General features: G+C 41.0%; 2 protein-coding genes across 4 annotated transcripts in view; one reads left to right on the plus strand and one right to left on the minus strand.

Moving 5' to 3' along the window:
* The window catches only part of krt222 (keratin 222), a 20,898-nt gene extending 20,777 nt beyond the window's left edge, over window positions 1-121 (plus strand). For all 3 annotated transcript variants that reach the window (XM_080759810.1, XM_080759809.1, XM_080759811.1), the window contains exon 12: window positions 1-121. This exon is cut by the window's left edge and continues 648 nt beyond it. The gene's annotated coding sequence lies outside the window, so the exon portion shown is untranslated.
* A 101-nt stretch (window positions 122-222) lies between these two features.
* On the minus strand, window positions 223-12,143 carry LOC308312976 (tensin-4-like). The gene is made up of 13 exons (XM_080759808.1): window positions 12,064-12,143; window positions 10,307-10,578; window positions 7,689-8,004; window positions 7,096-7,430; window positions 6,874-6,969; window positions 6,510-6,638; window positions 5,309-5,401; window positions 3,980-4,057; window positions 3,837-3,896; window positions 1,407-1,578; window positions 1,238-1,306; window positions 1,036-1,065; window positions 223-909 (listed from the first exon to the last, which is right to left on the minus strand). Exons 2-13 carry the CDS (start codon window positions 10,554-10,556, stop codon window positions 783-785), a joined length of 1,755 nt encoding a protein of 584 aa, XP_080615934.1. The 5' UTR covers window positions 10,557-10,578; window positions 12,064-12,143; the 3' UTR covers window positions 223-782.
* Between the last annotated feature and the right edge of the window lie 443 nt (window positions 12,144-12,586).

Genomic DNA, 12,586 nt, shown 5'->3' on the forward strand with positions numbered 1-12,586 from the left:
CTTGAAGAATGAAGGATTGTGCTTTTATCTAACAATTTATCATTTAAAATAAAAGCTCTAAATGTGCAGTTTGGTGTGTTCTTAGAAGTTAGAAGAATTAAGGTATGGTTTTCTCCTTTGACTCAGTGTAAGATTTAAATGTTGTTATGACGGGTGCATCGGTGGTGGAAAAAAGAAAGAAAATAGCTTATTTCTCGTGCATACACACGCACAGAGTCAAACTACAGATCAATAGGTTTAATATGATCCAAAATGTATAACAATACAAGAATAAGTGCATAATAAATATAAATTATTAGAAGTTTTGGTTAAAAAAAAAGAAGAATCGTCACAGGATCTGTGCAGTCTGCAATACATTGCATTGCATATATTATTACGGTACAGTATATCGCTGAAGTGTCAAAAAGATCAACATTTACTATAACATCCCTCTCACTTTCCCTGAGAAACATTACATTTAACACAAGAATGCTGCTTTAGATAACATAACTATGATTATTTTAACTATTTTAATATTACAGCATGTAATTTTGTTAATTGAATTACCTATGATTATATATGATTGTATATCATATGTAATTCAATAGTAATAATTGTCACATTTTATAAGCCATATTTGTGAAATCGTATGTTAGGGGCAGCTGGTAAGTCCTTTTTATCTTAGACTAGAGTAACAATTACTCAGTTGGCCTGTTTTCCAGTGCAAAGCGTGTATATTACAAACAGTATAGGACTTCAAAAGTGCTGTGGACTGTCATCTCATTCCCTCTCCCTTCATTGGACTATGGCTTGGCACTCTCAATCATCTCAATAGTTTGGGTGAAGGGCTGAAGAGCATCATATTCTGCAAAGACGTGGCACACATTCTCCATGCCAGCCTCTGTTCCTTTTGCCACAATGCCAAAAATCCTGGAGGCGGAAAAAGATACATGATCATCATCTATCTACAGTATTGTTCCCCTCGTTCACATGAAAATAATGAGCTCAAAATAATAGCACAGATGAGGCAAGCTGATAAATGTTGGGAGGGATTACCTTGCACCGACACCAGAACCATTCAGCCACCTGAGAGAGCAAAAGAAAGGACAATATAAAATGTTACATGTAGCACACCGTCTGCACTTGCAATATGAAAAAGACCTTCAAGCATCTGCTGACAGCTATAGCACCACCGCTAAATAATCTGTTAGAAACATTTTGTTAAACAGAAGTCATACTGTGCTCTAGGGTTACTCACTGTCGTTTTTCAGGATCTTCCCCACTGTAGCTCAACAGGTGAGCTGGGTAATGACGTCTGAAGAAAAGCCTGTGAGGAGAATCACTTTTGTTAAACGTGATAAAAAAAAACCTGCAAATTATAATGATAATGATGGCTACTGCTCACTGTGTGATGCTATTTTACTTACTTCCTTTGAATGTCTGTCAATGTGACACCCTTCGAGGACACTTTCAGATTGACTATGGTAGGTGTGATGGCACTAGAATCCTTCTGGAGGGTAGAAGATACTGCCTTTTTGACAGCACATGGTCCAGTCAGCATCTCAGTGGAGACAGCATTCAGGTAGAGGAAATTGGAAGCTATGGAAAAGATAACAAAGTTAGGTTCATTGTACTCACAGCAGTCTAGCCTAGGGGCTACTTTAGAGCTCTAGTTAACTTGTACCCTGAAGTTAATAAAGATAATAGAGGCCCGGGTGGCTGGCGTAGCTGTCTGGGAACCTAGACTGGCAATTCAGCCTGACAGCGCGTCGCAGGTTTGAGTCCTGATCATCCATGACCTTTGCTGCGTGTCACTGTCACCCCCCATCTCTCCTTGTTTCCTGTCAATACTATTGTAATCTATCAATAAAGGCAAAAAGCAACAAAAAATGTAATCTTTAAAAATGGATAATATGTTCTTCACATAGTTATGGCTCTTTCTTAAGTATTTATCTGACACATAGGACAGTGCATTGCCATATGGATCATTAAATTGCCCCAAAGCTCAATTCATGAAATCATCCCTGTCTCCTCCAAAGTATAAGTGCATAGGTTTTGGAGGATAGCCTACTGTAGTGGTATGATCATCATCACATAATTTGCAATAGATCTTTCACAGTAGCTCCACATTTGTAGTAGTAATAGTAGGCACTAGGCAGGGATTACTAATGATACTATATTATGGTTTTAAGTAGCTACTTAGAATATAGTATTGGCCTGCGTAAAAAAGAAAGAAAAAACTAGTACCTCACAGTGACAAACCATGTTTCAGAATATTGGCAGAATTAGGGGCATAATTGGGAATAATTAGTTGCTGCTGTGTTAATTGGCTAACATGGCTTCTACCCATGGCCTCGGCTACGGAAAAGACACAGAGCCTCAGCCATATTAACCTGACGCTGCCAGATCCAAGAAGCTTGCTACACAAGTTTGTTTGCCATATGCCATATCACTTAAATTGTCAATATCATGGCTGCCACTCTACCGACTATCAACAACCATAGCAACAACCTCCTGAAGTGTTCTATTTATATTACTTTGTTTGTTCCCAAAAGCAAGCTAATATTATCTGACTGACACCTGCAAGCAAGCTGACAGACTATACACACAGTAGGCTATCAGCCTATATTCAGTCATAGCCTAGCGAGCAAATTCGCCGAATGTTTTTATTATTATTATTAGTAGTAGTATTAGTAGTAGTAGTAGTAGTAGTAGTAGTAGTAGGCTAGTATCAGGGGACAAATGGACATACAGTTGCAGGATACGCGAGCCAGGTGCCAGGTGGTGCACCAAAACAAGGTAATTAATGCTAGTGCAATGTAGCCTAATGCTAAATATATTCACTAGAGGGTGCTTGTGTTCACCGTATGTAAAATGTCTATTGTGTTGTGTGTTCCTATTCCTAACCTAAAATAACAGGGGAGCATTGGTCCGACATATCATTGGTTCGAAGGAGCATTAGTGTTTAGCCTACACTATAGCCTACTCTTAAGAGCCTACATCCAAACTCATGTTGTGCAGACATTCAGTGCCACCAGATATTAATTATTCTGTCATGGCATAAGGATAAACATGGAAATTAAATGATGGTGATCAGCTTCTGCCTTCTTGGCGGTGAAGAGGATGCAATGTTGCATAAAAACAAACAGAAAGTCGTGGATTACATTTTCAATTTCATATAGGCCTACAGTATGAACTTGTGTAACTTGAGGACATTATTTAAATGTATTTTTTAAGTGGGTAAAATGCATAGTAGAAATCCACACAGTATAGCTAGGCTACAGTGTCCACTCCATGGATGCTCCTTTTTTACATTTATTTTTTAAACATTCATTTTGAAAATGTAGTTAGCCAAGCTGTAAAAATGGTACATAAACAAAAGGTAGGCTACATAGGCGCCGCCTGACCTAAGTTTGTTTGGGGTGCATTAAAAGCAGTTATAGTAGCCTACTGTGCATATTTAGCTTTATTTGAGCTAGCTTATCTTTTCTCTTTATTCATCAATGTATCATTCAAAAAGGACAAGGTACGTGGAGAAGCAGTAGCCTATCCAGGTACCAGCAGGAGATGGGAGATGCAGGTTGTGCAACAGACCCACCACAGGTGAGGCTTAGAAATTACAACAGTGCAGTTATATTCAGTGCTTAAGTATTATTGGGCTATAATGTAATTTATTATCATTATTGTACCTGCAATTGTCTTTGGGATAAATAAGGTTTCTAGCAAAGTACATTATTAATAGTGTAATAGTGTTTTTGACCCCCTGGTGACTGATCAGTGTCTGGCTTACGTTGTATATACAAACAAGAGTCTGCTGTTTTTTTTAAACCGAGATATTTAGCCAAAGTCTGTCTCACCAGTTTTAGTTTTGTCCTCTGAAGCTGTGTCTTCTGTCCTCTCTTCTGTTGTGCACAAATCTGTGTGGACAAAAGCACAAATTATGCACAGATACACGCATGACAAAGAGAGACAAACTGCATTCATCTTCAGTAAGACCTACCATGTGACTGGAGCAGTAACTTGCAGGGTAAAGCATACGCAGTGATTGTGTGTTGGTAGACAAGGGCAGACAGACTACCTGCAACAAAGACAAAACGCTGGGTTAAGTAATTGTTTATTATTGAGACATTTTGTTTTATTGAACCACCAAAGGAAGTGAATCCAATACATGTGTGTTGCGCGAGTACATGAACCATGTGACCGGCTGTTTTCTGTCCCCTCAATATCTCAACTCTTCTATTAGATGTCTCTGAGACGTACACGTGCACTGCACATATGGAGATCTGTTTCAAGCATGACCAAATATGGAGTGTTGTGATGTCAGAATAGGCCAGCTCCATATATGGAACCTGGGCAGGGGCCCTGTCCAGAGCCCAGGGAGAGGCCTTTTGTGGCGGTTCTGGACAACTGTGGGTCAGACGGACTTGACACCAGGCACTGCACTCCCTGTGAGGGTGTGGAACGCGTGTGTTCCTAATTGAAGTCGGTGGGGCGAACGGTTCCCGAGTTACGTGGATTACAGCCGTACACACGTACGTACGTGCACACGTACGTACAGACAGACGTACAGAGACATGGTGCATTTATGTATAATGTAGCACTTTTTCTAAAATTAGTCTGACACTACATTTATAATTATGAGTCTTTATTTTCAGCTGTGTAAACACTGCTCTGAAACAGTCGGGCAGGGAATGTTTCAATGCTGGCTACAGATCTGACTTGTACCAAATGTTAGAATTTTTAAGAATACTAGAGGTATGCTGCCCTCAGTCACACCTATACGTCGCAATGCCGATCTGACCAATATGTGTCCATTTATGTCCTTGCTCTTAGCACTACACATACTGCAGTGCAGCTGTACTTCTGTTTGTTGTCATGACAACCATGATGTCGTGGTTTACCATAAGTCTCACACCTTTTGCAGCAATGCTTCCACCCAAGATAAGTGTGAACAACCAGTTGGCAGAGCTACCAAGGTTGAATTGAGCCAAGAGTGTAATGGCATTCTAATTGCAGGAACACGCCCTATTGTGTACTCGCATCATTGAAAGAAATACTAAACAAATACAGGACTGGACCTTTGTACGCCAAACCCACATGTAAGAAAGTTGTCCATGGGTGACAAAATCTGACGGACCACACCAAGACCAGGATATGTGCTTATACACAGGTGCCAGTGAGTTGGATACATACACAGTACAACCCTCAGTTTTTAATTCAGGTCCATGGTATCATTGTGTACACTTTCAGATGGATAAATGAGCACTGAGGATTTTACTGTGTAATGAGGCCGAGTAGGTGATTAAGTGGTTTTATGCCCTATACTTACCAAAGTAAGGTTCCTGAGAGGAGCCTTTGACGCGGACGCCTTTGGGAGATGATTCAATGAGAAAGTGTCTGACAAGGTCTGAGCTGCTTTCTCCTGTTATGTAATAAAGAACAAAGGTCACTGATAAGCCTATGTAATAATAACAGCCTATATTTCACATTTCTCCTCTGCCCAAGCCGTCATTCTGTTTTAGCTGAGTGGGCCATCACACGGGAGACTCGAGTTTGAATCCTGGGTAGAACTTAAATCTTATGTTTTACAGGTCTGTTGTGATTTGTGTTGTTAGGACTAGCAGACTATACGAGACTAGCAACTTCTGGGTCTCACAACTAATCATAAATATGTAATTATGATCCTGCAACTGTGTTGCAATTATGCATGTTTATTATAGTCTGCCTTTATTTTACATACAGATACATAGAACATTTGGACACATTGCCTACCCTACAGCACCGTCAACAGCTGGTCTTTTGGTCTACATAGTGTACACCTATATTGTGGTGGAAATTAATGACAATACTGTGCCTGTCTCCTGCCTCACCACAATCAGTAGGCATCTTAAGACATGCCCATTCAGGTTAGTTAGCAGGCAAATACATTGTTCCAGATCACTGTTATAGCAACAGTGTGGTCTGTGGTCCAATATTTTGTGTTTGTGTTCAGCTGTTCAAGTACTGGCGCACATATCATGCCACGGTTAACCAAGGAAAACTGCAAACACTCCAAGATATCTATCCCTATTAGTACCGTTGAAACTGGTTGTGCTGGCAATGGTTATTTTCATAGAATATGAATCCGTTATTTTACCCAGCTACCGTTACCCAGCTGAATAAGCATTCACATTTTGGTTAAATTGTAAACGATATTAGTAGTAAGTACAATAGAGGCATTGGAGAAACTTGGACAGTTGGAGCCTTTTCTTTAATTAACACGGTGCAAAGATGGAAATGACATCGTTGCGATGTTACTACGTCTTTATCATGACCTGACGAAGTGGTAGTAACTTTCACTCTGTGAAATATTTTCTAAACAAATATTTCAAAAACAATGTTCTGTCATTCAGTTAATTGATCATTTAATCAATTGTTTCACACTTAAGTCTATGCTGATTTATTCTGATAAAAAGTTGCTAGAGCTGCATACAAAGCGTTTTTTCAAAAGAGGTCTTCTGGAATGGTCAAACTGTACAGGATTACGGTACCTTGCATTGTAGGAGAGAGGTTGGCGGGCACCTGTTGCACTCTCATAGCCAGTCCAAAGCAGCCACGGTACGATGTGCTGTCTCTCACTACAAAGTATCCTGGTTCCTTGTCCTTCACTAGTGCTTCGGCTGGAATGAATAATTGAATATTGAAATTGAAATAATTAAATTACTAGGATATATCTAGAGCTAGTATACCTCAGCGTAGCCTGATATGTGACTCAACCCAAAAATAATCACAAGCCTTCAACATAGTTCATCTTTAATGATGGAAAACTATAAATATGTTTATACACACATATTCTTCTCAACGTACAGTGTGTCTGAAAACCAGCTATCTAGCAAGATTATTTGAGATCCTCACCTTCTGCTCGATTAATATGTGGACGGAACCAGTACTTTGATGTGTCCATTACAAACTTCATTGAGGGCTGGCTGCCATGGAAAGGGGCTTGAAAACCTAAAACAAAAACATGAACATACTGTATGATTAGAATATAGTACAATTATATTAGTATTAACATACAGTACAAACAGTAGCTAATGATGTACAGTATCTCCCCTATAGAGACAACGGCAGACTCACTGTGATGGGAAGATGGGCTGGAATGGGGCTCAAGGATGGCTTGTATTATCGCATCTGGTCCTGATGGAGGCTGACAGCGTGGTTCTGGTGTCCCATTGACTAGCAACACTGGGATGTCTGTTAGTGACCCAGATAGCGAGGCAGGGCTGCTGTGGCTTCCATTGCAATGTTGTCCCTGGAAATGTTCGAGCGGCGTACGCTTTGTCGGCGAGGGCTTGTCTGGGCTGTGCTTGGTATCGAAAGGCCTCAATGTGGACATGTTGCTGAAAGAACCAGATGCACGAGAGAGGAGGGACTCTGGACTGTCTCCATCATCACTGGTCAAAGACAGGCAACTGTGTAAGAGAGAAGAAGAAAGACTCCTATACTGCAATTCAAATCTCCCAACTGAATATGGGTGTCATCTTCCTACGTGAATAAAATAACTAATGTTCATTGAACATAGACAGTCTTTTGGTTCATTTGTTTAGAGTCTGGGCAAAGAAATGCAATTTAAATGTTAAAAAAAAGCCTATTTGAATTATTAAATTGAACGTTATTCCGCTTTAACTGGCCCATGGCGTCCCACATCCCAAATAAAATTTCCTCTCTACCTGCCAATCATGTAGCTGGTGTCAGAGCCTGGGGATGTGGAGAGTAGAGAGATGGTACTGTTTCGGTTGGATGACGTACGCAGGGAGAACTCGTTCCTTGTGGAAGGACTTCGCCGGTGAACAACGCCGCACGGCAACGGGGGGCGGGATGACGAAGGCGAGCCAGAGAAAACCAGGGAGCCATGGGGACTGCAACTGGAGCCAATGCGTGGGGAGATGGGGATACTGCGTGATGGAGATGAGGAACAAGGAGAGCATCCTCTGGGTACCAACACACAGTTCTTCATCCACACATCTTCATCCAGGACAGAGTCATCTGAGGGGGAAACATTCCACAGTTAGTGGAAAAGGACATTGTGGGATGTTGTTCATACAATTAGAAACATGTGAAACCTCTCCATTATTCTTTATGAATGATACTGTCGTTACTGTCCGGAGGAAACCTCATAACTCCATTTTTGAGGTTTTTTATTTTATTCCATAAATCAGTGCTATTGAACACCCTTTACGTCTGTGTGTTATATAAATATTGTGTTATATAAATATTGAACCAATGGAAAGTAGTAACAAACGCATTGGACAAAACCTCTTAACTCCATTGGACCCTCAAACTGTCTGCTAAAACACCTCTCTCCTTCTCATGCAAGTAATCGACAATATCTAAAGTCACAACACCAACTTTGATGAGGCAGTATTGCATCGTTTAAAAAAATATACGGTTTTATTCCTGAAAAATGAACATTTTGGAGTTATGAGGTTTCCTCCGGACAGCAGAGATATGTTCTTTATGAGGTTTAGCACATGGGCAAAGCAGCCACCATTTCCAATGGATAAAGAAATGGATTGTCTTCTTGGTCTGGTCTCTTTTGTAATTCATTGCTGTAAAATTCCAGAGACTTGCATAACTTTTTCATTTTTTTTACCTGTTCACTCATCAGCAGTATCACATTTTCCCCCACTGATATGGGGGCTAGCAGAATCAGAATGGGTGTGGTGCACATGAATGTTTATACTGCCTGCCTGCACATACTCGTCCCCACCTAGACCATTCATTCCTACAAAATATTAAGACTACCCAGAGGAGTTTCAACTTGCCGTTGTTGCTGTATTCATGGTTGAACTGCCTGTGTGTATCAATAACCAATGTTTGGAGGCTTTATGGCTTCAGGCAAACAAGGAACCAGGGGGCGATCTGTATATGACCACACAACAGATCTTATAAAGACCGGTGGAAATGTTTGGCAACTTTAATTAAGGAAGCACTGTAATGCTCATGCTTTGATTACACATAAACATGATCTAGTTGCCTAGAGAGATTACTGTATGCGGTTACATTTGTTCTTCTGTGCCTTACTTGATTGGCTGAGAACACTGATGAGCTATGTTGTGTCACTCAGTCACACATTCTGTCATTTTGTGTGACAGACAATAATGGGATAACTTCAAAACAGGCCAATAACATGAACATTAATTAATTGAGCTTACTTTTGTTTCGTATTATGTAAAGGTTTTACTGAAGTATCATATATGAATATAGCTCAAGAGCACAATATACAATTCAAATGTGATCAGCAATAAGGGGATATGACCATGCATGTTGAACTAACTCCACTGTGTCTTTGTGCGTCACACACGCTGGGTGTGGTATTTAGTCTAGCAATCCCATAACAGCCAAATGGTGAAATTACCCATGAAAAAATGAATCCAGTGGGATATAATATTTGGATTTAGAGAGCCCCTGGCTATGTTGTCAGAGCAATTTGATTCAATTATTCTAGATTTGCATTTGCAGATTGCATTTAATATAAGTAATGGTTCATTTTTATGAGAGGGAACACTGCACAAGGAGGTCATCATCTAAAAATCTGTCGGTATTTTGGTTATCAGGCAGACTTCTGCTTTCTGCAGATAGGACAGTGTAGACTAGAGAGAACAGAACACCTAGAGTACATGACAGGTGTCACATTTGAACTTGGGTCCTCACTCCTCAGACCTCACAAGAAGCACACAAGAAGCATACTACTCTAACTGGCCTAGCTCAGTGGTTCTTCAGTACTCCCTTTTCCTGATTTCTGAATCAAAGTACCCCCTTTACCAGACTACATGTTGCTTAGAAAATAGAAAACTATATCTAGAATAGCATTGCTGTCGGGCAGAAACCTCACAACTCCATATTTTAACTTTTGTTTTGATAAATGAATGCCCTACTTTGCCATACAAATTTAGCTAAAACAGCAGATCTACAGATCTGTACTGTATATCAGCTATTTTGCTACTTTTTAATTTGAATCTTGAAAAGTAGCCGTTTTGGACATATGAGGTATCCACCCGATGCTATGAATGAACGATAGCCCACCTTTTGAAGAATACTTGGAAGAATATAACATTACAATTACGAAGGAGTGAAAGACTTTAAATTAGCCCATCCTGAGCACATTTACTTATACTGTGTCCAGTTTTTCCATTTTCCACTTTCTCTCACATACCCCCTGTAGTACCTCTGTGTACACGTACCCCCATTTGAGAACCACTGGCCTAGCTTACTGTGCCACCAGGCAGACAGGTGTTTCAGTGTTGCTGTTTGATCTGTTAGATTAAACCTCTGACATGTTCTGTACCTGTATGGAGGCTGGGGTACGTGGGACTGTGGTTGATCTCGATGGGTTCGAATGTGGGATCCAGCTCCAGGATGAGGTGGTTGAGGTTGTCCAGTGCGATATCTAGTTCGGGGTCACTGAAAGCATCAGTTGGCTCCATGGAACTGGGACTTTGTATCACTGTCTTCTGAACAGGGTCCACACGGACACTTTGGCCCACTCTCACAAAGTGATTGGGTATCATATGGGACAGTTGGCCAACTATAGGCATCACGTTAGGAGGAGCTCTGAGTCTGCAGGGAGGATCAAAAACATGCATTGTTACAAACAATGGTGAGATGAGCATAAAAGAGATCGTTTACACCGGCATCAATGGAATAAAGATTTTCCCAGATTCTCAGGTATTCATGAAAAACAGAGCACATGATGTAACGTATACTTTGCTGTATTTTATATCACATGCAGACAAAAGACAATCTTCTAGTATAGACCCACGGACTGACCCACGGGTTGAGAACCCCTGTTCTATACCATCACTGAGTGACACAAATTCTGAGCACCCAGATTGAAGTGCAGTACGGCAGCACATTTAAGATTTAAGCAATGTTTGCTGAATGAAACTGTGTGTATATATTAAGTTAAATTAAGTATAAATATGTTGTCAAATGACCTTGAATTAACAAAATCCTTATTTGTCCTGCTCATTGTTTTGTGGCGGACAATGCAGGTCAGACCAAGGTATGATAAGGGATGATGACTCAAGAAAATGCTCGTCATGTGCAGTGAAATACACAAGTGTTACACATTTGTAACTCTGAGAGTTTAGGAAGGAAGGGTGTGCTGTGTGATAGTAGAGGGGTGGATAGGTAGTCAGAAGGGTGTGCTGTTGCAGCTGTGTGATAAAGTGGAGGGGTGGAGGTCAGAAGGGTGTGTTGTGTGATAGTAGAGGGTAGTCAGAATGGTGTGCTGTTGCATCTGTGTGATAAAGTAGAGGGGTGGTCATATATGTAGTCAGAGGGGAGTGCTGTGTGTGGGTGAACAGCTAACAAACTGCCCCCAGCTCATCTACTCAGACAAGGTGTGGCCTGCCCTTTAGTGAGTCACACTTTGACGGTTACCATGGCTACCCTAGTGTTGACCAAAAAACAGGCATTACAGTATTATGCAGTACAGCAGTGATTGCTTGGAAAACCTTTTTTTCTCAACTTCTATGCCAGGGGCTATCAACCCGTGGGTCGCGACCCCTCGGGGGGTTGCCAAATTATTTTGGGGGGTCCCCAAATAACTTTTGTTTTTAAAAGATGTCGCGAGACATGGCCAAGGCATTTCCGGGGGTTCCCAGCCAAAAAAGTTGAGAACCCCTGATCTATGCTACAGGTCAGGCCACGGGGGTGCCAGAGGGGGCCTGGTACCCTCAATAGCAAATTCTGCCCCCTCAGTTTAAGTTTGTAGATATTGCTTTACTATATAAAATTATGTGTGCCCCCTTGCCATTTTCAACTGCACCCTCAGTCATTTCATCCTGAACCCGAGCCTGCTATACAGGTCACACACACTTTGACTATTAAAAGGCTTCAGTTTCAGTGATAATTTGTTGTGAAATAGAAGTCTAGCATCGCACTCATTGAGGGGTCCTGGACGTGAGTATACAGTAGGCTACCCAGTGACTTTAACTGTTACTAAGAGGGGTTTGAGTATGTATTCTATATTGCTAAACAAATGCTAAAGCACATGATGTTTAATGTTTGGTTTAGATTATGTATGAAAGATCCTCTTACCTTATTTTGCTCTTGTCTTGATTCAGTTGTGTTCCCAAGTTGTCTAAGTATTAGTACAGCATTCACCGGTTTAGTTTCACAGTTCCAGTGTGGAATGATTTTATTAATGGCTCCCAGTCCCATCCCTTTTACACCAGCCAATCAGCAGCGAGGATTGCGAGCCCATGTAGCCCCTGCAACCTGAGTGGATCCTGGATGTCATCATCAGTTTCATCACAGTGCAAAAAGTTGTAGCTGGAAGGGCTGAATGTTTGTTAGGCGGTGAATTAGAGGGTTGGTGCGTCAGTCCTTTTGCAACAGCAGACTGTTACGCCATGCATGCGTGGTTGTATTATCACTTTCACTCATTGTGTTATAGCACCATTTATCAATTTTCCATCACTAACTAATGTTTAAAGGTAGGTAGGGTATGATATGTTATTCTTTGGTAAAAACAAAACTTCTGTTTGTTCAGTGAGAGGGCTCTCTCCGGCTCTCCTGCGATTTAACCCATTTAGGCCTGAGGCCGATTTCTAAAAACGAC

This window comes from Protomyctophum bolini (genome assembly GCF_963924005.1).
Source record: "Protomyctophum bolini genome assembly, chromosome: 3".
NCBI classification, from domain to species: Eukaryota; Metazoa; Chordata; class Actinopteri; order Myctophiformes; family Myctophidae; genus Protomyctophum; species Protomyctophum bolini.